General features: G+C 36.8%; 1 protein-coding gene across 1 annotated transcript in view; it reads right to left on the bottom strand.

Moving 5' to 3' along the window:
* The window catches only part of GABRA1 (gamma-aminobutyric acid (GABA) A receptor, alpha 1), a 41,704-nt gene extending 18,895 nt beyond the window's left edge, over nucleotides 1-22,809 (bottom strand). The window contains exons 1-5 of the mRNA XM_009879794.1: nucleotides 22,697-22,809; nucleotides 18,805-18,917; nucleotides 8,476-8,543; nucleotides 2,489-2,709; nucleotides 782-864 (exon numbers count right to left, since the gene is read on the bottom strand). Of these exons, the coding sequence (XP_009878096.1) occupies nucleotides 782-864; nucleotides 2,489-2,709; nucleotides 8,476-8,543; nucleotides 18,805-18,917; nucleotides 22,697-22,809 (598 nt within the window). The remainder of the gene's footprint in view (nucleotides 1-781; nucleotides 865-2,488; nucleotides 2,710-8,475; nucleotides 8,544-18,804; nucleotides 18,918-22,696) is intronic.
* Nucleotides 22,810-24,933: the final 2,124 nt, after the last annotated feature.

The raw sequence follows: 24,933 nt of genomic DNA on the forward strand, positions 1-24,933 counted from the left end.
ATTTGTACCCTATTACATCTTCCACAGCTTTGTCTTCCTGGTTTGTGCTGAACCAACCAGAGTAAAACAACTCTTCGCTTTTTTTTTTCTTCGCTTAGTTGAAGGGGGGCTATATTTAATTTTAAAAAATATTGTGTTTAGCTAAGTTTGAAAGTATCAGTGTCACGTTGGTTTTCATTCAAATTAAATTTTGGCAGAAAATTCTCAACTTAAAGAAAGCTTTGAAACACTGGTTTCAATTATTTTTGTCCAGTATGTTCTCTAATCTAAGGTTACAAATGCTGCAAGCGTAGGACTCTATGTGGAGATTTGAGAGATTTTTCACTTCCAGAAATGTTGCATGATTGTACTATTAATGTTTTATAATCTTAAGCAAAATTTTGTTCTAAACATGCCAAGACTGTAGTAGAGGAATTGTTTTCACCTAAACCAATTCAGTTATCCATGGTCTGTATTACTTTTCTCTAAAATTGATTTTGGGTCTTAACCAAAGTGTGACAACATTTTAATGTTACAAACATGTGACAACTTTTCTAGATCTTTAGAGCACTGTAATTTTTCTCTTTTATGGATGTCCAAGCATGACACTGAAGGATATATAAGACCCATAGAAGAGGTCCATTATATTACGTATTAATATATATGTAAGAATAAAAATACAACCCTGCAAAAAAAAAAAGTGAAAAATACACAGGATTAAAACCTTGAAGTTATTTCAATTGCAAAATACTTTTGTGAAGTGGCCTAAAAAGGGAGGAACCTCAATTTAAAATAAACTTACAGCTTCCAAATTTCAAGGGGCAAGCATGTGCATCCATAGGAAAGTCTTCTAAATGCATTGGACATTCTGCTCTCACAGTCAATCTATAATGGATTAATGAGCAAAAGCACACATTTATTCTAGTTTCATAGAAATAGCAAATAGAATTCTATTAAGACACATAAAATAAGTATAGTACAATATCTTTTATGTGATTAATGAGCAGCTAGAACAGGACCTGAATTGTCTGGCTGGGGGTGCTGATGGACACAGCACTGTGACTGGCTCTGCCCCTCTACCATGTTTCCCTGTACAGCAGAGACATGCTCAGACTTATAACTTGGTGTGAGGATTAAAATCTATTAGAAACTGAAATTGCTTCCTTGCTGCCATCGTTAAATTGGCCCACTCTGGATGCTCAGACATTTGCTGAAATTATGTCATTGCTATCAGCTTGGTGCAAACATGTTTCTCAGTAAAAGAGATTAAATAAACTAGAAACAGTCACATACCACATGCCAGCAAGGAATGAACAGTAATACTTGAATACTAGGTAGAAGATTGCATTAAGGCACTTGCAAAGGTGAGCAAATAGAAATGGCTATGGTCAAAAAGAGACATGTGAACAATGTGCTGCCGAGATAGTGCTCTTGTGGATTAAATCCCTAACAGCCAAGCATTTAGGAAGACAAGAAAAATTGACCTGGACTTGTATAACTACCAGCCAAGCAGATTCTACTGTAGCCTAGGCAGTCTTGAAAGATGCTGCAGAATAAATTGAACATATTTGACAGGCTCCCAAAGCCTGGAGACTTTGTTTTCTCCAGATACTTGTACTGCTTTTAAAAACATCTTTAAAAGAAAACTCAGTGTTCACCTATGTACTAAGCTATCCATCTTTACTTTGAGTCCAGAGAATCACTTTATACCTTGCTTGATTCCATGGGAGACATAAACGGGGGATGTGTAGCTCTGTAGGGACAACATACCATTTTTTCATTGTTTAATTTGCAGTCTTTTAATCAAGAATGTTCCCATGACTGTGTATCATCATTATTTCAAAAGGATTTATTTAACTCCTCTCTTGACAACTGAATAGCTAAAGTTCAGTTATCCATGAAGAGAATAAATATTTCCTGTTAGAATGCTACCAGCATGAGAATAATTTTTTCTCCTAACTTTCCAAATGCTTTAGTGAATTGTTTTTCGTGTTATGAATGGAATAAAAAAATGTCGATTTTCAAACTGTCATGCTCTGTATTCCCAAGCACAAGAAATACTAAGAATGGGCAATGAATTCTGTGTGCATCTGCTAGCTCTTAGAATCTGCTTTATATAGGATCCAAAGTTTTATAGACCCTTGTACACAACCTAGTAGTCTAGATTTTATTAAACTTTCAGGCTTTGTTATACTTTGCTTATGGAATCCTTCAAAACAACTCCAAATTAAGGTCCTCTGCAAACTGATGGATTCCTAATCCTATAGGTACCTTTTTAACATCAAATATTAAGATGCATCCAGGGAGTGTAAAGGTAGCTCAGCAGGAGGGGGGGAAAAAAACCACCACTGCAAATGCCTCAGTTTGTCCATCATTCCATGGCCTATTGGGGAAATAATTACTAAGCAGGAATCAAATTATGCTTGAAAAGGAACCTGTTTGGAAAATATGATGCTTTAACAAGATAAATTGTCAAACTAAGTGAAGGATATAATAATTTAGGGCTCACCTCATTGTGTACAGCAATGTCCCGTCCTCTGTAATTCGTAATAGTTTATTTGGCATCGTCATGTTATGAGCCACTGACTTCTTTCCATTGTGGAAAAAGGTATCAGGTGTCCAAATTTTGCTGGCCATTAAATTATTTAACCGGAGAACAGTCATAGGTCCTTTGAATTTTAATCTCTCATCTTTCCAGCTTTGGCGGAAAAATACATCTATAGTGTATTCCTACATCAATTCAGGAAAAAAAAGGAAACACTTATGATGCCATATGTTGCAATATGAGAACTTGAAAAGTATATTCTTACCGTTCCCTAGAAGCAAGATGACTACTTGATGAAATTAGTAATTATCGGAACATTTATTCTCTATATTACTTACATGGTACCTGAAGCTGGTTATTAAACAGTTGCAATGTCATTACTGTGTTCAACAGAATAAATGTTAGGGAGGATAGCGTATCAAAAGTTAGATAAGAATTTGAGATAGGATATAGTGGAAACAAAATTATTCACTCTTTTCTCACTTTTCCTTTGCCTTCCATAAAACTTTAATTTGAAGCTGTGGATATGTAGTCAGTATGTATAGCTCAAGAAGAATGTCTCTTAAAAGAGAACAAGCCTGGTGAGACAGGGTCTTCTTAGAGCCTTTTGTTCTCAGTGTCTCATTAATATAAACATCTAGCCAACCTGTGAAAAGTTCACGGTTCACTAAAATTATGTGGTCTGATTTAGGAGACGTGGAACGGCTTACTGAGCCAACGCATTGGACTACAAAGAGCACAAGTAGAGGATGGCTTTGGGCCAAGAACTCTAGTTTGGTTGTGCAAGGACTGGGCCAGTGAGCAAGAGATGCAGTGACTGACTCAGTGTACATGGGGAGAATCAAAATAACCAACGCTCACTATGCAATGAAAGAATTATTTGTTACAGAGCAACAGGAACAAAGTTAAGAGGGAGAGGGTGAAATTAGAAAAATATGTTGAAGTATTACATATAAAAATATATGTGTATGTGGGGTGAAAATGCGAAAAACTCCTGTGGATGCAGTATTGTGTAATATTTTCCCCAGGAAAGTTCCACTCAAATACGAAAGCTCAGAATGGGATTATCCTGCTCCTTCCATTATTCATGGCTGCGATATTGTGATAAACGTCAAAAGTAGCTATCCAAACACTGTTCAGAATTACCCAGAGTGATAATCTTTTGGCTGAGACACAGAATCTCTGCTGAGATCTCCTGCCAATGGAGATGGCAAATCTTGAAATAAAGGAAATTCCTGTGTGTGAAGGCACACACAGCTATAAAGAAAAGAGCTGCCCCAAGGAATATGTTAGTAAAAAGAAACGTTCTGGAATAAGTATGCAAAAACTCTCTGTGGCAGACTCCCTTAGACTTGTGATTTTTCTTTTAACAAATGGTAATGCTCCATACAATGTAAGCAATTGTGAGCTGTTTATTACTTGTGCAACTATCAGCATGTAAGAAAGGTGATTCTTACTGGTGGTGTGTTTTTCCTGGCTTTAGGGCATGAAATGCCTGAATAAATTTCTTGTAGACATGGAAATGTTGTAGTTCCATGGCATGGTCTTACTTTGGGTTTGGGGTTTTTTTATTATTTATTTACATCCCAGGCCTGTGAATCATTTTGGTGCATACTTAATTGTATTTCCACAATTTTAATCATGTGCTCAGTGAGCTGCTGAAGCCTGGATTTGTTCGGCTCCAGTGACAGCAGTTATGCACTTATTGGCAACTACTCGCTTCAGAATTTTGATGGGTCAGGGCGTTAGGTTGAACTATGTGCAAAATCTTGTGCCAGGTGTGCAGCAGAGTAGGCGAGAAGGCGGTTTAAAATGCAGTAGATGGCATTAAAATATTGGATTTCTTCCATGTTTTACTAGCTCTAAAGAAAATTTCCTCCTACACACATGGGAAAGGTAAAAGACATGCCCAGAAGGTGACATCACTTCAGTGTGCATGTAAGCCATTCCCTTTTTATCCCCTTCAACTGCAAAGAAGGAGGTGAGTGGGAGGTGGTACAGGTTGAGAGAAGGGAGTCTGGTTCTTCACTTTCTATGAACACTGGAAAGGAATAAGGAGTCTGAGAGATTTGATAAAGGTACCTGACAGCACAAGACAAAACTCAATTAAAAAGGAGCTGACAGGTCATGCCTGGCACAGGCTGAATCTTTCTCTGTCCCAGGCTGTTGCACCATATACGATGAATTCATTTTGGCTGAGGTTTCTCAGCTCCTAAGCTTTCGCTACCCACTTTAACATGTAAAATAATTCTCCTCAAATGAATCCTGACAGACAGCTGATCTTTAAGATCAAGTCATCAGATACTCTGATTAGGGCTTTCTTCTACAGGAGGGTCCCATACAGAACAAAGGAACAGAAGGATTTTCTCCAAACTATGTGCTATAGGAGTGGTCTATATGCAAACGAGAGTAAGTTGAAATTCAGAATAAATTCTCCATAGTGGAGACTCTTCATTCCTTAGAGTGCAGGTAAAGAAAGGAGATTCCTATCTGCATTTTAGCAATAAGTGGTATGGTATTGAATATTTATAACATTTTGACTTAAATGTTCTCTAATTTACTGATATCTGTCCCTGGAGACTGTTTATTCACAGGGTAAACCGCACTGCGGTCTACATCAGACGAGGTGCTGTACAGGAAGGGAGTAAGATAGAAATTATTTTCTGAAGAGCTTAAAGTAGAGAAGCAGTGGGAATGAACGTTTATGAGAAAAATTAACTTTTTTTCATAAAGACATATTTTTTTCTAAAATGCGTCTTATTCCAGATAATATACGTCAAAAATGTCACAAAAATGACAGTCATATGAGAATAGCCAGTTATCTATTGAGTAGTTCAATCCGCTGAGAGACCGATGAGTCTTGCTGCCTGAGACCTGCAAAGTTCTTCCGTAAAAAGATGTTTTTATTTTAAAAAGTGCTGTTCTCCCATTTAACTTTATTCACAAGTTTAAGAACAAGCCAAGAGATTCTCTGTATAGAATAACAGGTTATGTCTATGCTGTTCTTAAAAGAGTGTAGTGAGAGTGGGTAGGAACACCATGTACTCCCTGATATATCAACCTACTATCTATATAACTGCCTCATTGGATTCCTGCAAACAGATGGTGTAGGTATGCTGATGTCTCACTGAGGCTGTAGTTTCATAACATATGGCGTCAGCTGGAATAGCTCGTTGCCAGTTCCCAGCCATCAGCCTGGGCTCAGGCAGCAGTGCATCGGTCCCTCCGTGTGCCAATACAGCTGCTCGTGAGGCCTCCCTGGGACCGAATCCCACAACCTAGTCTACGCTTACTGTAAATCTGCTCGTTGGAGCCAGTTTGCGGGTAGCCCTCAAATGACAGTGTCAACCAGCCTGTAGTATGTATAGAGGACTCTGCACTAAATATCCGGTGAAATTAATGTAAACTTTATGTTCTGGTAAGCTCTTCATTTTACCTTTCTCCTTCTGTCTCTGATTTCACACTTCCTTCCTTAAGCAAAAGAGTTAGCATGTGTAGGCTGCACACACGTTACTTTTTAGGGGAGGTGAGGAGGAGTTTTACACTAAATACTTTTCTGTAATTCCTTAGTTTTCAAAACATATGAACACCTGCCTGTGTGTTTCTTGGTCACACACTTTACTAAGAGAATGATGAATTCTTTCTCCTGTTTAACTAAGTGACAATCAGGAGCCAATGTGGTATGGGTTTTTATTTATCTTTGAGATTATTTTTGTATTTAGTCACCACTTATGCTGTAGTAATTCAGCTATACTGAATTATAGCTGAACTCAATATTTTTTTTTTCAAGTATACCTATTTATAATTCTGAAAGTAGATTATTTTTGGCTTCAGTATTTTATTCCTCCTTAAAAACAAATCCTGTACAAATATCAGTTTTTCCTAGGAATGTCAAATCAGCTTTACTTTCTACTTAATAATTAAATCACCTGAAACTGCAAAGTGTACGTAGATGCTGATGTTCAAACAATATATAGTCCCAAGTAATTCAGCAGGCCTGTCGGTTACTCTAAACTTATGTCTACGCACAGGAAAACATCCATGTCCCTCTGTTTATTAGATTGCCATGCATTATTGAAGTTTTCTCATAAATCTGATTCAACAGAGCAAGCAGTAGCTTAACCAGCTGACTTATAGAAAACAACTCTAACAAATATTAATACAAAGCATACATTCACCCAGATATGTCTATCACTCTTTTTTTGTTCACCTCCCACAAGCATCTATGACCAGCCCAATACTTTAAATTACATTAATTTTCAGGAAATTGACAAGAGGCCTGTCCCAAGAAGACAGGTCTCTACAAAACTGGAGCAACCTCAGATCACTTACAGACTGCAGCTGCTACAGTTTTAATTCAAAGACTTAAATTAAAAAAACATATATATTAGTCACATGACTGTGTTCGAAGTTTTCAGTTTGTCCAGTTGGTTACCTATTTTGAGACAGAAATGGGAAAGCAAGATGAAGTGTTTTCCTGGACCAATTACCAGAACACAAATCGTGGATGTCAGCGGTTTCTACCAATTTTGAATCCAAGGAGTTTCCCCTCTTTTAATGTATAATTTACAATAATAAGTAGACATTGTAATTTCATAAAATTATCACAGAACAAAAAAGCAGGTCATTGAATTAACATTTTATTTTAATTCTTCTTCGTGGCATATATAGTACTTAATATCATGTATATGTGTTGAGGAGTCACCAGTTTAGCTATTTGCCCAAATTACCTTTCTATTGTACATCTTCTCAGCAGAATGACTGCTCAAAAACTCTGTGCTGCCCAAGCTATTCTTTCTCATTTACATATCATGGTCTCAGTTGCAATTATAAATTTTACTGTAGTTTTATAAATGCTATTTTCCAAGCAATCAGGAAAATGGTGTCTTGGCATTAAGTTCATTTAGGAAAATAAACTATCTTGTAAAAGTTACTTTCTCTGTTATTCCATCCCTTAACATTGTTTTGAATAGTCAGAAACTTCTAATAACCTGGTATTTAAGGCCTGTCTTCAGTTTTAGTTCAAACTAAATAACTGACAATTTTGTGGTAAGAACTGGAGCTTGTTTTCTTTCCTGTGGTATTTTTTTTCTCTTTTTTTCTTTTCATCTTTCTTTTGGTGAATGTCTTTAGTTAAATGTAGCCAGCTACAAGGTTGAAATATTTTCTTTTCTTCATTTACATTAACGAGGATGTTTCCAGCACTCATCCTAACGCAGGATCCAGCAGATACTAGTACCTGCAGACCAGGCTTTCCCTGTCAATAGCAACCTACTTGTGAAGACCTCATTTACATGCAAAATTTAAAGTACCTTATCTGTATTTTTACACAATTTTTAATATCTCTTAAGACCAGGGCTCACAACATCTTCCTTCAGTTTTCTGAACTTCTCCATCCCCTGCAGTTATCTAGCGATTTGATTTTAATATTCATTCCATAAAGAAGTGACACTAATTCTCTCATTAATCTTCTCTTCTCTTTCAGCAGCCAAGATCTAGGAAAGTCACTTCCCATTGATCAGTAGCTTTTAATATAAAAATACAGGTTAGACTGTATGGATGTCACACTGTAGGCATAAGTGTTAATTGCATTTTAAGATGATGATCTTTCTCGGCAAATTGGATCAGTGACGTGCCAGCAAGGACCTGAGCAATCATTCTCAGAATAATACGGATCCAAACCCTAATGCATTTCATAATATATTATGTAGCAAATATAAGGTCTGTTAAAACACATTATTAAAGTCACTGAGGCTGCTAATTTCAGGGCACTTAAATGCAGTCACAGCTAGCAGGAACAGTTGCACATAAAAGCTGACAGAATTTTGGAATCAAGGGTTTAAAAAAACCCCAGCCTTAAAAGGAGTAAGTAAGTTATTGCATAGATCTTTCATTCTCCAAATTAAAAAGACAAGAGAAAATCTATGCTGTAGAAATATGCCATCACTTACCATATCATGGTCTGAAACAGGCCCAAAACTGGTGACGAAGATGTCAGTCTTCACTTCAGTTACACGCTCTGATGAAGCAGGAAATTAGGACAGTGAGTGTCTATCAACAGTCTTCATTAGCTCTAACCGCTACCAAGTCTCACAATAAATAGAAATATTATTGACTTTGATTAGCCATTCTGAAATTGGTCTACAATACGGTCCTGATAATTTATTGCTTCTAGATGTAATTTCACAGTCAATATTGTCATCAACAATTTTTTTAGTACAGTGTTTTCACAGAACTTTTTGAGACATGGCTTGTGAAGCCCCAGTACAGCAGCCATAGTTCCACCGTTGTGTAAATCTTTTCACTCTTCGACTAATAAATCTTCTTGTCTGACAATACAAACAGTGCTGAATATTTTACACGGTACTCAGAAGTCCCACTGGGCACTCAGTGTTTCTGGGCAAGCTGAATGAAGGTCTCTAATAATTAACCCTGCGCTTATGAATTATGTATTTTGGATTGAGACACAGGGACAGAGAAGAAAGAGAGAGAGAATACATTACAATGTATAAAAACATAAAGCTATTTTATTGGCATGAGTTAGAAATGGATGTGTTACCCTTAACTTTAATAAACAAAAAGGAGTTAAAACTTTTCCAGATAAATATCAGCTAAATTTCTCTACTGCAATTTTTGGCTTGTCTATAAATGTTACAGTTTGTAAATGTTTTAGATTTCTTTTTAAATTTATATGGGCACTAACATTAGATTTCCCTTACACTACCAAATTTGTTTTATAGGCCTCAATGATAGATTAGTAAATAACAATTCAGAAATCTATTCAGCCTGGAGAAGAGAAGGCCCTGGGGAGATCTTATTGCGGCCTTCCAGTCCCTAAAGGGGGCCTACAGGAGAGCTGGGGAAGGACTTTTTACTAGGGCACATAGTGACAGGACGAGGGGGAATGGCTATAAACTGGAAGAGGGCAGGTTTAGATTAAACATTAGGAAGAAGTTTTTCACTTTAAGGGTGGTAAGGCACTGGAACAGGTTGCCCAGAGAGGCTGTTGAGGCCCCATCCCTGGCGCTGTTCCAGGCCAGGCTGGACGTGGCCTTGGGCAACCTGGGCTGGTGGGAGGTGTCCCTGCCCATGGCAGGGGGGTTGGAACATGACGATCTTCAAGGTTCTTTCCAACCTAAACCATTCTATGTTTCTATAACATGTGCGTAACACAGATCATGTATATATGCTATACCATAAAGCTAGACTTCTTTGTGATTTCAAGGATGTACGTTTGCTCCATGGCACAATGCCCTTGGCCACTTCAGAAGAACCTAATGATTTTAGTGGTCACAAATGCTGAGTCTGAGGTACCTAAACTGGTGCTGATCTCCAGAAAGAGCCAAACATCTGGCTTCTGCAGATCTACCGTTAAAAGTCACTTTGAGAAATGCACAAGCTTAACCCCCCGCTTTCCCTCCTCCCCCTCTACACACACACACAGTATCAGTAACTTCTGAACATACTGGTATTTTCTAGGCCACACATCACAAAATATTCACCCAGGATGGCATATATCAAAGTAACTGTGTTGATTTAAATATGGCTGCAGGGAGTAACACCACCTGGAGGCATAAATCCAAACAGTGTTGAGTGGAGCTAACCCCATCAGCTTTCAGAATTTACGGTGATGTAAGTCTGAATACGTTTACTATAGTGCTACACAAGTCAGTGTGAGTTTTTTGGTAAAAATATCAAATATGGAAGGAGTGATACATTTCTCAAATAACTTTCAAAAAAGAAATAAACTGAGAAATTTGGAATATTTAAAGTAATCCTAAAGAAAAGAGGCTGACAGAAAAGTACTCGTATAGTAAGCAAAAGTCACGCAGCAGCCAAAAATTTTCATAAGACTCAGAAACGTGTATATGTAGCTATCTGTATAACATTGTTTAAATATTGTAAAATAATTAATTAAAAAACTAATTTAATACAACCCGGATTTCAAAAGACTTTGGACTGTTTAAATATGATTTGTCCTATCTGACAAGAAAGTTCTGACAGAAAAGAAGTGAAGTAAGGAATCAAGGTTAAGCAGCCAGTAACAATATACATTTCTGTATCTGATGCAAAGGTTCTAATGAGAATCAGTGTTCTACAGTACACATACAGGTTTTTCACTTTCATTCAAAAAGTCTACTTCTAAATATATATAAATGTAAGCAGTTTAATATAAATGTTTAATATATATAATAAAATATCTAATTTTGTGAGACAGCAATAATCAAGACTATTAGATCTGATTCTACTGTCATTCTAGTAATGCACTGAATGACACTTGTATTCTGTTAGCAAGTTAATGCAGAAATTAAGTGGTAGCAAAAGTAATCTTCGGGACTAATTAAAAAAGTTAAAAAAAGTTAAAAAGTAAAATACTCTAATGTGGCTGAATTGCCTAATAACACTCTTTTCGTTCTTTATTTCTGTGTTTGAGACATGTACAAACTACAGTGACTATTGACAAAAGCATTGGATAGGTGAAATTTTCTCCTTCGCTGTCCAGGGAAATTAATGTGTGACCTTATCACTGTTTACAAGCTTTTCAAATGACTTAAAGAAATTTAAGTATTCTCTTGACATCTAATTGGCTCTGGAGTTAAAAAAGTCCACAGTGCAAATTTAACCTTCTATTACTGTGAGAAGCATATGGTTGTCCAGAAATTAATTGGCCTGGAAAAAAAGTATTCCCTCCTTCAGCCCATCATTTTCACAAAAGTTCAAGAGGCTGTGGTCTTGTATGAAACAGCTGGCAGAAAAGGAAGATGGAGATTTCACAAGGTCCGGTAAAACATTGCTGAATGGATTCTTTCAGTTCCAGCTACTGAATCACCTTTCCTTAAGTCTGAGAAACTAATATCATCATGAAACCTTTTACATATTGGAAAGTGAGGCTCAAATGACTCTATTAAAGATCTTTCATCCTCACTCCCCATCTCTCCATCTCTTTCTGTTGAGGCACTCCCACAGGTGTCATTAGGAGACAGAAGATGCTAGAAGCTCTTCAGGCACAATGCATTCATCCCTTAATGGTGTAAACTCAGAGTCCCAGCTCTGAGTGAGCCTCTGTTTAATATAATATAGCTAACTGATTTACCTTGCCCAATCTTTGAATCAGCAGCACATGACGTAGTGGTATCCTGAATTCTAGTTTTGGGACACATACGGACATAGTAGAGAGGCTGAGGCTTAAGGAAATCACTTTGAGGACACAAAATGGAAACTAAAGGCTTTGGTAGTACGATGGGAGATTTCCAAGGGAGTGGAGAAATGAGTGATGCCTTTCATTTCTATGTGACATTGAAGATAATTTAAGTGGCATGTAAGTCATAAGTAATAATAGAAAATTCAGATTGTGAACTCACAAGAGATTGCCTTATCTTCACACTGATTGCACTTTTGCAGAGCATCTAATCCTAATCCTAGGTCTCTTCAAATCCAGATAAAACCACTGTACACATCAGCAAATGATTTATTTTTTCTTTTATATGTACCTTATTTTCAAGAGCAGTGAAAAAGTGTCTGTGAACACACAGAAAAAGATTAGCCCCTCCAAAGCCATATGGAAGTTTTGAAATTTTTGTTTACTGTTTTACTAATTAGATGATTCAACTGTGCTTTGTTAAGAGCTTCAGAAGTTGTGAGTCACTCCTGCACAGGACATGTGTTTACTCATACAGTTGGGATATATATTTAGAATCAAGGTTAACCGTGTTCATTTTGCAGCTTGATTACCATGGGAAGGCTTAAACTGCTTCAAATGCTCAGAATGCATTTTTCAGGAACCTCCAATCCTGAGCTATGTTCAAACCCATCACAATATCCCTAAGAACTAGAGAAAATTCTAAGTCATTGAACAAAACAAGCTCAGGTCAGGAGCTGATCAGACTGCTGAGGATAAATCCATCAGTTGTAAAGACATGTTAGCCATGTTGCTTGACTAGAACGTCTATCTCATGAACCAGGACTAAGTAATGTAGGGATATCTGTAGAACATGTAACGATTACAGGAAAAAAAACCCAAGGAAATTATTAATGCCTTACTAGTTTTACTATAAGGCGACCAGAGGGTCCAAGTAGCAACCGATCAGCAAAGTAGCGACAGAGTACCACACCTAGACACTCTGGAACACAGCCTCAGGCAATCGATCCACATATAGCTATGAAAACACCAGTCAATGTGAACTGCTGTAATTTTACTGTTTGCAACTACTGAGTTTTGCTAATGATGCTAGACTAACGTAAACTTTCAGAATTAATAACAATAAATATTTTGATTTAAACTCCCAGGGAGCTCATTATTGTTAGAATTGTGGTTGGATTACAAATTGAGAACAAAATAAGAAATACAGATTTATTTAAACAGCAGGAAATGAACCTATTTATCATAGGAAACTATACATTAACTATTTCCCTTTCTGGCCTGCTGGTATTGGAGCACAAGGCTTATTTGAATTGCATATTTTGATGGCTTAAATTAATTCCATCTCTTTTGGTAATGCACTTGTTCCTCCTGCATGTCTTGTGTAAGAGGGTGCTATAATTATTAAAATAGAGACGACTTTTCCTACAGTTTCGAATGAAAGGAGTTTAGGTGTCTATATAGCATACGCTATTATTACCAAAAAAAGGCGTGTAGACTAATCACCATGGCTGCATCCTTTGAAGTGTTTTGATGAAGAACCACAACAAATACACTCATAAGAAATTTGTGCTGCTGCTTTGGTAAAAGTAGAGACCAAAAGGGAGAACATTGAGCTGTACTGTGATTACCCAGCTGTAGTCTGTGCTGCTATGAAGGGTTTACTGAGAGATGCTCAGTGTCATGGCAGCTCTCCCCACACCAATTAACACCTTAAAGCTGCTCGTATCCTCCCTACCTCCCTAATGTTGTATTAAATCAATTTTCCTAGGGTCTTCTGTGGCTTTTTACAGTTGCCTTTACGTCAATGTGGTACCTACAGAGTGGAAAAAACGACAAAAATCAGCCCTTTCAGTTTTTACAGAGCTTCTAGTCCTTCTTCACTTAGTTGTAGGGGTCTGGTATAGGACTCTCTTCATTTAGAGTAGAAACATTTAGGTTTAACTAAATTTTTATTGCGCGTACAGACCAAACCCATATTTTCCCTAAACTTTAAGCTAGCTCAGATATGAGTTCAAATCCAACAATTTCCATTGGGACCTCAATCATCAAGAGGTAAGTTTATCATATATTTATAGATAATGTTCTCATAAATCTGAATTTTAAAACCTAATTAACATAATACTGTCAGGTTTATTTTCCATCACTTTATATATAAGAGCTCTGTGGAAGTAATGAATTGCCTGAGATGGACCAACGGTCCACTTAAGGACAGTCACACTCAATTTTGATAAACATCACACAGGAGAGATCAACAAATAGCTTTTACTGATAGCATAAAACAAGTATAATTCTGTTCAATACTGCAGTAATGTTGATAATCTACTTGGGATGATCTAATGGGCATCTGACTCAAGTATAAAAGCAAATTTCATTTAGAAAGATTCTGGTTTGCTTAAGCAAACCCACTGTTGTTCTTCTTAGTTCTGTATTAAACAACCTTTCTACTACAAAATCCCTCTTAAAGGGATAAACCACATTTAAAAATATTCTAAGTTAAAAGGTCACAGATCACATGATATCCTTTAGTTTTAGAGTGGAGATGTGTGCACTGCAAAGGTGGTAGTTTTAAAAAATCTGTAGCTGCACCTGATTTCATGTTAATAAATCTCAGCAGCAGGTACAAATAATGTGCCCTGTGCGAGCCTACCCTCTCACCACTGTGGCACTCCAAATCTGCCATGGTGGCATCCCAGGGCTCATCTCTATTCCCCACATGAAGACAACCCAGAACAGAAGGCAATGGCATATCCATTTATCTGAGGAACTTATTTTTTTCCATCATTTTTCATTGCTTTTCAATTCTTTTAAACTCCCGCCCTAGATATAGTGGTTTACTATGAGAGGTCACCAAACATTGAAGTGAATTTTCCTCCTTATTTGATTCCTTCCCACCACTATCTGATCCCTTATTTTGTTCAGGATTGTGTATTTGAAAAGAGAACAGCATCTTTATTATTTAGCCTATTTTTGATCACCTGCAGTTTTAGGATCCAGATACTTCCCACAGAAAATTATGCTATTACCTAAATGACTTCTCTGTTTATTTTTTCCCTTAGTGTCTAACATCATTTCCTCTTTTTCAGCTTCAATATTTTACTCTCTGCAATTCCTTCTCCTTGCATTTTGTAAATTATTATCCTCTGATAGAGTTAATAGGTGTCCTCTAGTGTGATTCAGAGCATTTTTACATTCATTTTGAAAGTTCTATTTTCCAGGCATAAATAACTGTAAATGCAGTTATTTGTCCATGTTTATGGATGGGTACAACAGATGCTGTTTCCTAGCAATGTCTGACTAAGTGACTATGCCCACATATGAAGGAGGCAAACATCTAAATAACATAATTTATACAAATAATCATTGATAAGAGGTGCAAATATGCCAATGCATAACACAGTGCTGCATATTTCTTTTAAAGAAAAATAAGATCAATTTTAGCCACAATGCCACTTTTTAAATACCGAGCATATTCAACCACTATATTTTTTTCCCTGTGGGTCACCTACTCCATTTTTTTATATTCTTGTTAATAAGAAATAATTCCTTCTTTGTTTAATGGCAAAATGCTCAGAGCGGCTCACTTCATTTCAGATATAGCCTTATTGGGTTATCTGATGAATAATAATTTTCATTCCCATACTCTTTATGGAGCATATGTGTTTTTCAGTTTTCCTTTTGAAGTGGTACCTCAAAAGAAGATCTGAAAAAAAGGAAAGGGAGGACTTAATATTAATCTAGCACTGATTCCATGCATGCTGAAAGAGTGATTCAAAATGCAGCACTTCTAAATTTTTCACTACCTTAATGCTCCACCCTTTAACCTGGCTTTCCAATTAATATATAGTGTAGCTCCAACAGTGTATCTTTGTAATGAGATCTCTCCCGGAGCTTGTTCCTGGCTTCATGGTGCCTCATCTGCCTCACCAGGATATTTCTACCAAACAATGAAACTGTTCACCACGCTAATAGGAATTTTGCAAACTTGGGATAGAGAAATATCATGGCGTTTATTTCAAAAAGGAGGAAATTACTCCTGTAAGTGAGTAGAGCAAGATCAAGATCAAACCTCTTCACAATTCATTACAATTTTTCAGTAAAGATACCTTTTTGTCACCGAATTCTTCATGCATATACATAAACACAAGGAAGGAGAAACAAATAAACTGACTGAAGAAACTCTTATCATCTACCTTTTCTCCCATAGATGAGAAAGAGAGAAATTGGTTCTCTCTTCTGTTTCTGTTCATGCACAGAATTCTCTTTTCTGTAGGTGTATATATTTGAATAACTGCACTACAAAAGGAGAGGTCATTCAGGGATAAGCAGAGAGTTTTCTGCAATATGCCCCTTTCTGTAGAAGAAAGTAAGGTACCATGCAATATTTTACTTTATCTGCTGTTTGTCAGAAAGCATAGAAAGAACAGGATAGACAATTTTGGATAATTGGAAGAGTGCTATATTGTAATCAGTGGTACACAGGTTTACATTGTGCCTAGCAGCGTAAAATTTATCAACATAACATAGATGTGTGAGGGTCTCTGGTCTCTCAAATTCTCTGATAGCTGCATCATAGCAAATATGGAATGAATGATTTTCAGATCTAACTCTGTATATCTAAAAATGCTGTTACATTGGTAGCTTTCTTACCTTTCTCCTTAGAGTAGATAAAAATCATGTTCTGTATGAAATATTTAATAGGAAGTCATCACTTCTTGGGAAGTGTTGGGAAGAAAAATGAAACCACTGCTCCTCCATATACATTTTAAATTTTCCAGCAATAGATTATGCTATAATGGAAGGTTATTGAACTTCCAACTCCAAAACCTGTGCTAAATTTGATATCTTGGTTTAGATTTCTCATTGGATATTTTGATGTACGGAACATTTCAGAATATGTTTCCCCATTATACAAAGGTATATATTGAGGTTCTCCACTTGTATTTTAGATACATCAGCAAGAAGGTTTTGCAGAGGTGAATTCCAAAATTCCTGAGCAAACCCATTATTATAAATTGGTACCAGAATTTAAAACATTGGCCTAGATGTTTGTCTCTAGTTTTTGAAATCTATGATTAATGTCTTTTGAATAAAGCATTATTCAGCAGTCAAAAGAGTAAAGCTGCTTCTTACTACATTTGATTTTAAACATTAATTTACTGCCCACAATTTCATTAGATGTGGGATTTTTAAAAAGTCCTCATACTCTTAGTTCTAGTATTGAAAGCTGACAAATATAACAGATAAGTTAAATTTACTCTGCTGAACTGACACCATGAAACTATAATATACTGAGCAACAGGGAAATTGTGATATTTGAGGTTCTTGGCTACAGGCATGAACATGCAACACAACTCAAAAAAGGAGACATGCAAAGATTATTTAAACTTCTCTAACCCTTGGTTAGAGAAACTACTCCGATCCTGCCTTCCCTCCACCCCATATTTCCCGTGCTCTGCTTATTTTTGCTTTTAACTGATCATGATGCAAATGGCTATTAAAGTTTATGAAGAAACTTAATTCCTCCTGTAGAAGCAATTACATTAAAAAAATCTTTCTGTCAAGAGTAAATTTTAACTGGACTGGATGATCCTTTCATTAGTTACGTAGACCTGTTCTCACAGTACACCCTTGAAATCTGGCTTCAGAAACATATTTAAATGCACATACGTAAGACTCTCTACTGATGTGCTTAGTTCCCTATATTGCAACCCAGAGAATGAGAGAAAATCCTTTCCCTGCTTCTCTCTTTGCTTGCTCTTCTAGTAACACTTAAATATATCATAATAGCTACAAAATTCACATAAGAAATCATGTGCCCAGGTTTTTCTTATAGACATGTACCAGACTCTACACGGTGTACAGTTTCATTTATTTAATGCCTTCTTTGCTATGTGTATTTACTGTGATATAGTAGCTGACTAAATTGTACAGTTGCATTAATCAAAGACTAAGGAGCATTTATTTCTACACTAGTCCAAGGGTTTACAAGTAAGCAGGCAAAGCTACTGCTAGATAAAAGTAAAAAGTTATTCTTTTTTTGTTGTGTATTAGCTGAAATTGCACACAAAAATGTACAGACCGACCCATTTTTAAATGTGTTAATTAATACTTAATAACAGAATTTTATCTTTAGTCATTCCTTGAAGTCAGTGAAGTAAAACCATTGAAGAAGTTGGCTTACAATTCAAGAACTGTTGCAAGATGGTAGCCTCAAACCACAGAATAAGCTTACTCTTCATTAGCTTCCATTTCATCCATGGGAGATGGTGTAAGAATTCTGAATGTAATAACCTGTGCTTCTTATAATGCAGTTCCTCTGGGAGCTATTATATGAAAACAGGTTGAACTATACTTTGGGGGGGGGTTGCTTTGTTTTATTTTAGTTAAAGAGTCCAAAAGAAAAAAAAAAAAGAAAACATCTGACAGAAGTAAACCCAACCTTTCCATGAGGTGGAAAGAACAGATTTGTGCTGGTATGTTTAGAACGTTCATGTTAGTGAACAATGAGCTTTTAGGAACAAATCAATGACTGAACGTAGGGATGTTTATAAAGACTAGACTTTGTAACAACATTTTTATAAAGATGTAATTGCTATGTGTACTTTTTTATGGATTCAGCATGAAGAGCAGAAGAAAGACATTTTAGCAAGCTGTGAAGACAAAATATTACAGAAGCAAATCATGACATACCTAAGTAAAAAAAAAAATAAATCTTATGAACTTCTGTGAGACTTTTATAACTAAGGTTGATCGATGCTTTCACTTTTAAAACCAAAACCTCTTACGAAGATAGTTATAGACAGATGTGCTTTTTAGGCCCGATTCATAGACTTGTCATTTGTTTGGTCACAGGTGATGTTTTACTATCCTTTATTTCTCACACATTTAAAGTTTTAATACGTGTTCAGAGGTGGTCTTGAATTGTGAACCATTTTCTTCTTTTGGGTGTAAGTGTGAGAAAACTGAATGTGTGAAAGACAGAGAAGGCATGGCATTTTTCAGAAAATGGATATTCCATATCAGCATTATTTTATGTATATATAGGAATAGAATGAAAACAAGTATATAATTGAAAAATAATTTTCTTTTAACTGATTTCTATCTAACGTGTAACCTTGAAAATTATAATACAACACACCTCCCAGTCCTGGTCTCAAGCGGTTATCATAACCATCCAGCAGACGATCCAATATTCTGGTAAATACCGTGGTGTTGTCTTTGAGTTCATCTTGTGATGAGGTTTGTCCGTAGCTGAAATACAGAACAGTTAACACTGAAAAACAGTAATCCACAAATAACTTTACAATACAATAATTCCAAAATCTGTTTAATCTTCCTTATACTGGTTTATGGTCACAAAATCTCCTCTGTAAAACAAGATTGTAGTGCTGTATCTTTCACTTCAACATTTTCTTCTTAAATTGTACTTTTTTGTAAAATTGTAGAAAAATGGTGCCTCTCTATAAACGGTGACCAAATAGAACGTCAGTTCCCTAATGTTTATCTCATTATTCATTAATGGTTACAATATTCTAATATGTGTTCCTCAGTAAAATCTTCATTTGTCAGCAAAAGATAATGTGTGTAATTCATAATATTTATAAAGGGTTTGCATACAAAGAAAGATAAATAATTTAGAACACTGAGAACTAAGTACTGAAAACACATGCTAAAACAGATTTTAAAAAAAAAAAATACAGGGATGTCTTCTTTATGAATGTAGAAGTAAATCGAGTGTGCATTTTCATAGGTCAATATATAATTTTGCTTTATTCTATTTCCCATTTTCCTTCAGCAACCAGGCTTGGAGGAATACCTCCAACTTTTCCTTAAATACGTGTAATGAAACCATCTGTTGATACGGAAATCTTATGTCTGTAAAGCTATGCTTACAGATCCCTAGTGTCTATGTCTAACTCAGCCAAAGATCCTGAAACTTTGCTTGAAGAAGGGAAAAATTAAGCTCTTTAAGCTCAGCTACCAAAATCTTACTTCCATCAATACAAATCAGAATGAAATCCTTGGGCTTAGTGGTTTCTGTCTACTGTAAATGACATCAGAATCAACCTTTTTCTTAAATCTGAAACCTTTACCAAATACCCTGTCATAGATGATTCCCTTAATCACAGATTACAGTTGTCTTAAAGCCAAACCTAGTTTCGTTTTTTCATTCATTGCTGGGAAGACTTCCATTATAAACATGTGTAGTCATCATGACTAAAAGCAAAAACACTGTTTTCCCAAACATCGTTTGTTGCACACATTGCTACTGAACTGGATAAACAGTACAGCGCCAAAAACTTTTGTTAGGATCAGGTCTAGTCACAAAAGTGATTCTTCCATTGGGCAGCTTGTTATCCAAACGGCTACAGCGATATGCAGGTCTCGGTGCTCTGCCAGTTGTTCCTGCTCTAACCAGCAAAGACCATCTTATGAGGAATGTACAGTTACCTGAAATGATCTGGTTCAATTAAAATACCTATGAAATTATTTTCTGTGAGCTCCATCAGTCAAACATCCTCTGTATATCCCACACATACATTCCACTTGTAGCAAGTACAGAGAGAAGGAGGGAAAGATACCCTGCGTATAGGTACTCTGGAAATGCTTCCAAGCTATTTTGCAGAACAGGTTAGAATAAGTGACACTACAAATTAAATGAGTTTCAGAACTGACGCTCAGAGAAGTTTTAGTAACTTTTCTTTTATTTCAATGGATGTGCCTTCGTAGAGAGCAATTTTCAGGGGGTTTTAATGCATATTAATCAATCACTCCTTCTAATGAAAAAGACACAATCTCTAACAGTTTTAAAAGAATTTCCTCTAGCCATAACATGTAATTCCGCTTAATAAAAAAATAGGTTGATTTATATTTATCTTTCTTACCTACAGATGCATTTTAAGTCACGGGCATTAATATCATTTTCTTTCGTGCTTCCTATATGTTACTAAATAACAAGTTCTCCTGCTGTCTCCGGTGAGCATTATCTTTCAAAGGATCATTCCTTATATGCCTTATATAGAATTGCAACGCCGGACTTTTCACTGGATTAAATTTTATATTAACGCTCATTGTCAGTAAATAAGCTGCTGTACATACATGTCTCAAGGATAGCAGAAGGTCATTAGGATTAAGGTGACAGAAGGATACAAAAACATTCCAGAAATTGTAGTGGCAAATAAATGAGTATGTTTGCAGAAAAGGCATCAGAAAGATGGACTAGTGGCAGTGCAGTCGTCAAGGATGCGATGCGATACAATACACCGCTTCCATTCTGGGTGTCGCATTTGTCAGTACCCTTACCTGTTCTTCCCACCATTTTATCAGAGGTAAAAAGCACCGTTAGGGCTGGTTTTAATTGGCATATGGTCACAACAGGAAGAATGTGAACATTTGTGTACGTATAAAGTATACTGTAACGCCAGAGGGACTATGACTTTTCATTCAAAACACACAAATTAAAATAGTCCTGATGCTGGTTTTTTATGACAAGAAGAATGATATGGCAAGACTGTGTCTTTCAGTATCACAGACAATTTATCTAATTCATCAATTGTTTTTTATCATAAAGGAATAACAGCACTCCAGAAGAAAAGGTAAGGGAAGTTACTATGACAAAATAGCTTTAGAAACAGATATATTTCATATAAGGTGTATACATTTTGAGGAAAAAGTGACTGTATGCGATTGTGTTTTCATATTAAACCACAGTATAATAAAAAACTGTGCACTAACTCCATCTACAGGTCATTATAATAGTGACACACCATGTAATTTTTAAATACTAGTCCCATGCGTTTTAATTCTCATTTTAAGAATGCACATGCATACATTATAGATATAATAAATATATGTACACATATCTATATGATAAACATTTTTTCACAAAATTCTCTAGTTAGGCCTGATGAAGTAATTCATGAACGCTTCAAATCTCGCCTTTCTTAATATATTATCAAAATAAAGGTATTTCTTCTAAAATGTCATGTTTATTCAATACAGCAATTGTAACATGAATCACCTGCTTTTATTTTTTTTTTTTTTAGAGGAAACACTTGTGCAAATGAATCTTTGCCCCTTTGCCCACTCCACTCTATTAAATCTTGAAGGAAGCCAGAAGGTAAGTTTATCAGGAGCTGCAAATGCATAAGGACACACTATGGAGATCAAGGCACAAATCCATCTTTTAGGGATCACTATGGACAATATGAAATTTGTACTCCTTTTTGGTTATTGGGTAGCATTATTCACAGGACATTAATATTTTTAAAATACAGAAATATATCTATGAGTCTTCTTAAACACCTTTACTGATTTTTGAATTGCAGTGAGTACTTCAAGTATACTCCAAACTGCTTTATAGTCTTTAGTTAACCTACTAGTTGGTAGATGAAGTGTTGCATGATTACACATTGTACTTTACACTGATGCTAGTTTTAGATTTCAACATATATTCAATAAACATTCAGTGCAGCGTGGTCTTTCAAACATAAACTGTTACGGGGTTTGAGCCTACAAATTCTTCTTCATCCAAGCAGTCTCCCTTGATCAGGAAGGTCTACTTTAGATTTGCAAAAACAGCTACTAAGTTAGGACACAATCCTGACCAACCAAGAAGTGAAAGTTTTGTCTCTGCTTGCAGGGACAATAAAGTTACTAAATAGCACTTAAATGAGATTAAAAAACCCACTTAATTACACTTTTTTCCCCTCTAAAAAAACTTATATTTCTGAGCAGTCATTATATAACAGTAGAAAGGATTGCACAGGTGTTTAGGAAGTAGTTCGTTTCAATTTGTTTCAGAAAGCTTTTGCTTTTTTTCTTCACAATATTGAAAAAAAGATGTTATGCAAACAAATGGTAGTTTTCTTTCAGTCTTCCCTTCGTTAGATTTAGCTGGGATTTGAACAGGGATTAACTTCCCCCAATACACTTAGTAGTAGTGCAGTCCATGCAGTATTTGTCTTATGCTGCTATATTAAATTAAAGGTTCCTAAAATATGTTGGTGCATTAAAAAGTATTTCCCCACCTTCTTTCAGTCAGTGCATGCAGAAGGAGGCTCCAGGCCCAGAGGCAGTCACAAAGCACCAGAAGTCTCTTCATGGTGGGCTCTGAAACTAGAAAGAAAATAATCATCAACATCCCCTACATTAAAACAGGTACTGTGGACAAAAATACTTGTTTTTTGAAACTTTTGCAGAATAATTTGTGTCAGGCAATGACCTCACAATACTACAGCTCGTGTCGTTCGGAATAAGACAGCACGGCCTTGGCTGTTCTCCTGTTTACCTTCTACTTCTAGACACAGAAGCTTAGGGTGGGAATTATTTTAGGGTAAGGGTGTATTCTTGTTTGCCTAAGGTAAAGCTGCTGTCCTCAAACTCTGTGGCAATTCTTACTCAGTTTCCTCCCGTGTTGAAAATGTGACAAGGGACCTCCATAACATTTCCGGATAACCAAGTGTAATTGGTTTTGTTTGACTTGAACCAGCCTGAGTCCTTGCAAACCTCTTGGAAGGTGTCAGCGCGTGGTAGTGTGACTGGGGAGAGCGGTGCTTCCCTCACAGCCACTGCTTTGCTTTGATGTGATGGAAGCAACTTTCTTCTACAGATATTAGTATTCTCCTCTTCTCTGAACTACTAGCATCAGAGAAGGAGTAAAAGGATCAGATTCTGACTCTGTGATCTGCTGCTACACATGCACGCTATTATTTTTGTTGGGCTAAAGGGCACAATTCATAATCGAACCATGTCCTGACAGCCCACACACCATCTCCTAAATCTCTACCAGTCTCTGGTTGCTGCTAGGAAATCTTTTTGCATTAGGAGCCTTCTCCTCTCCAAATGTCTCCTGCCCTCTCTTCCGACTTCACTGAGTTACTCTCAGTTTACCGTTGAGTAAAAAGTAACACAACTCAGAAGGTTTCTTCCGCTTTCTAATAAACTATAAAATACAAAGTTAGCTAATATTTGTGGAATCAGGGTTCCAGATTTAGCTGATTGCTCAGGAGATGCTGTAGGTCCCTTTACATATTTATATACTGTGTGCTGGAATCCAGTCGATTTTTAGTATTCATTACTTTAAATAAGGGCAACAAAATCTGAAGCCTGTATTTTCCCCAATAGTGAATTGGAGTTTTTTTAAATGCCTGAGAAAATGAAGCACTGTCCATGGAAATGTTGTTGTACCTTTAAATAAGGCTACCCCAATTCACTGCACACTCTCAGGGACAATTTAAATCAATGAAATATCATTACAAAGCGGCGTGTAAGCAATGAGATATAATTAATGCGTTTATAGGCAAATGATCGGCAGACAAGCATTGAGTGGGGCTGAGCTAATCTAACTGGATAGGAAAGAGCTGGATGTGGCAGGAGAGCGTGGATAAAGATCTTCAGGGACAGGACTGCATCTTAACTTGCCCTGGGAACAGCCCTCTTACAAAGGGAAAGGCAACATCTGTGGCTTCAAAAATCGCCTTCTCCCGGTCCTGCCAACTTCTGCCTTTGCAAAAGGCTCCTCGGGATATAGAACGGAAAGTGAATTATTCTGAACTATCTTGATCTGTTGAGCTCCACGCCTGTTCCCCCTCCCAACACCACCCCCCACTTCAATAAACCCATACAGGCGCTATAAATCCTGGAGAAGGAAAGTTTCTCGCAGCTGCAAAAAGCAAATGTTAACAAGGACTTTCAAGGAGCATTAACCACCAGCAGCCCCCAGCCCCCGGCCTCCCCCAGCCCGCACCGCCTGGGAAACCAGCTCTGGTTTTCCCATTCAAAATGGGAGAAGGAGCCACGCTTCTGGGAGAATTTCAGCAGCTCCCATTTGAAAAAAAAAAAAAAAAAAGAAAGAAAGAAAGAAAAGAAAAAAGGGGGGGAGAGGGCATTTTGATGCATTTTTGACCCCCGGTGAGAGATTTGCCCATCTCTGAGGCGCATATCGAGACTTGTTTTCCTCCCGGCATTTCAACTTTGTATTTCCCCCTCACCCTGAGAAAGCCACCCCTCCCACCGCCTCCCTCGCAAGAAAAAAAAAAAAAAAATTGAAAAAAAAAAACCAACCCAAAACCAAAAGCGCCCCAAAACCGAAAAAACATTTGCAAGCGACCGGTGGAAATCAGTCCACGCCAAAAAATAAATAAATAAGATAAATTAAAATGCCCATCGATCGCTGCGGATTTTCAAGCTGGAGGGATAGGAAAAATTCCCCCCGACCCGGCGGTACCTGCGGAGAGAGGGGAGAGGAGCCGCCGGCGCGCCGCGG

Source organism: Charadrius vociferus, unplaced genomic scaffold (assembly GCF_000708025.1).
Source record: "Charadrius vociferus isolate BGI_N301 unplaced genomic scaffold, ASM70802v2 scaffold212, whole genome shotgun sequence".
Taxonomy (NCBI): domain Eukaryota; kingdom Metazoa; phylum Chordata; class Aves; order Charadriiformes; family Charadriidae; genus Charadrius; species Charadrius vociferus.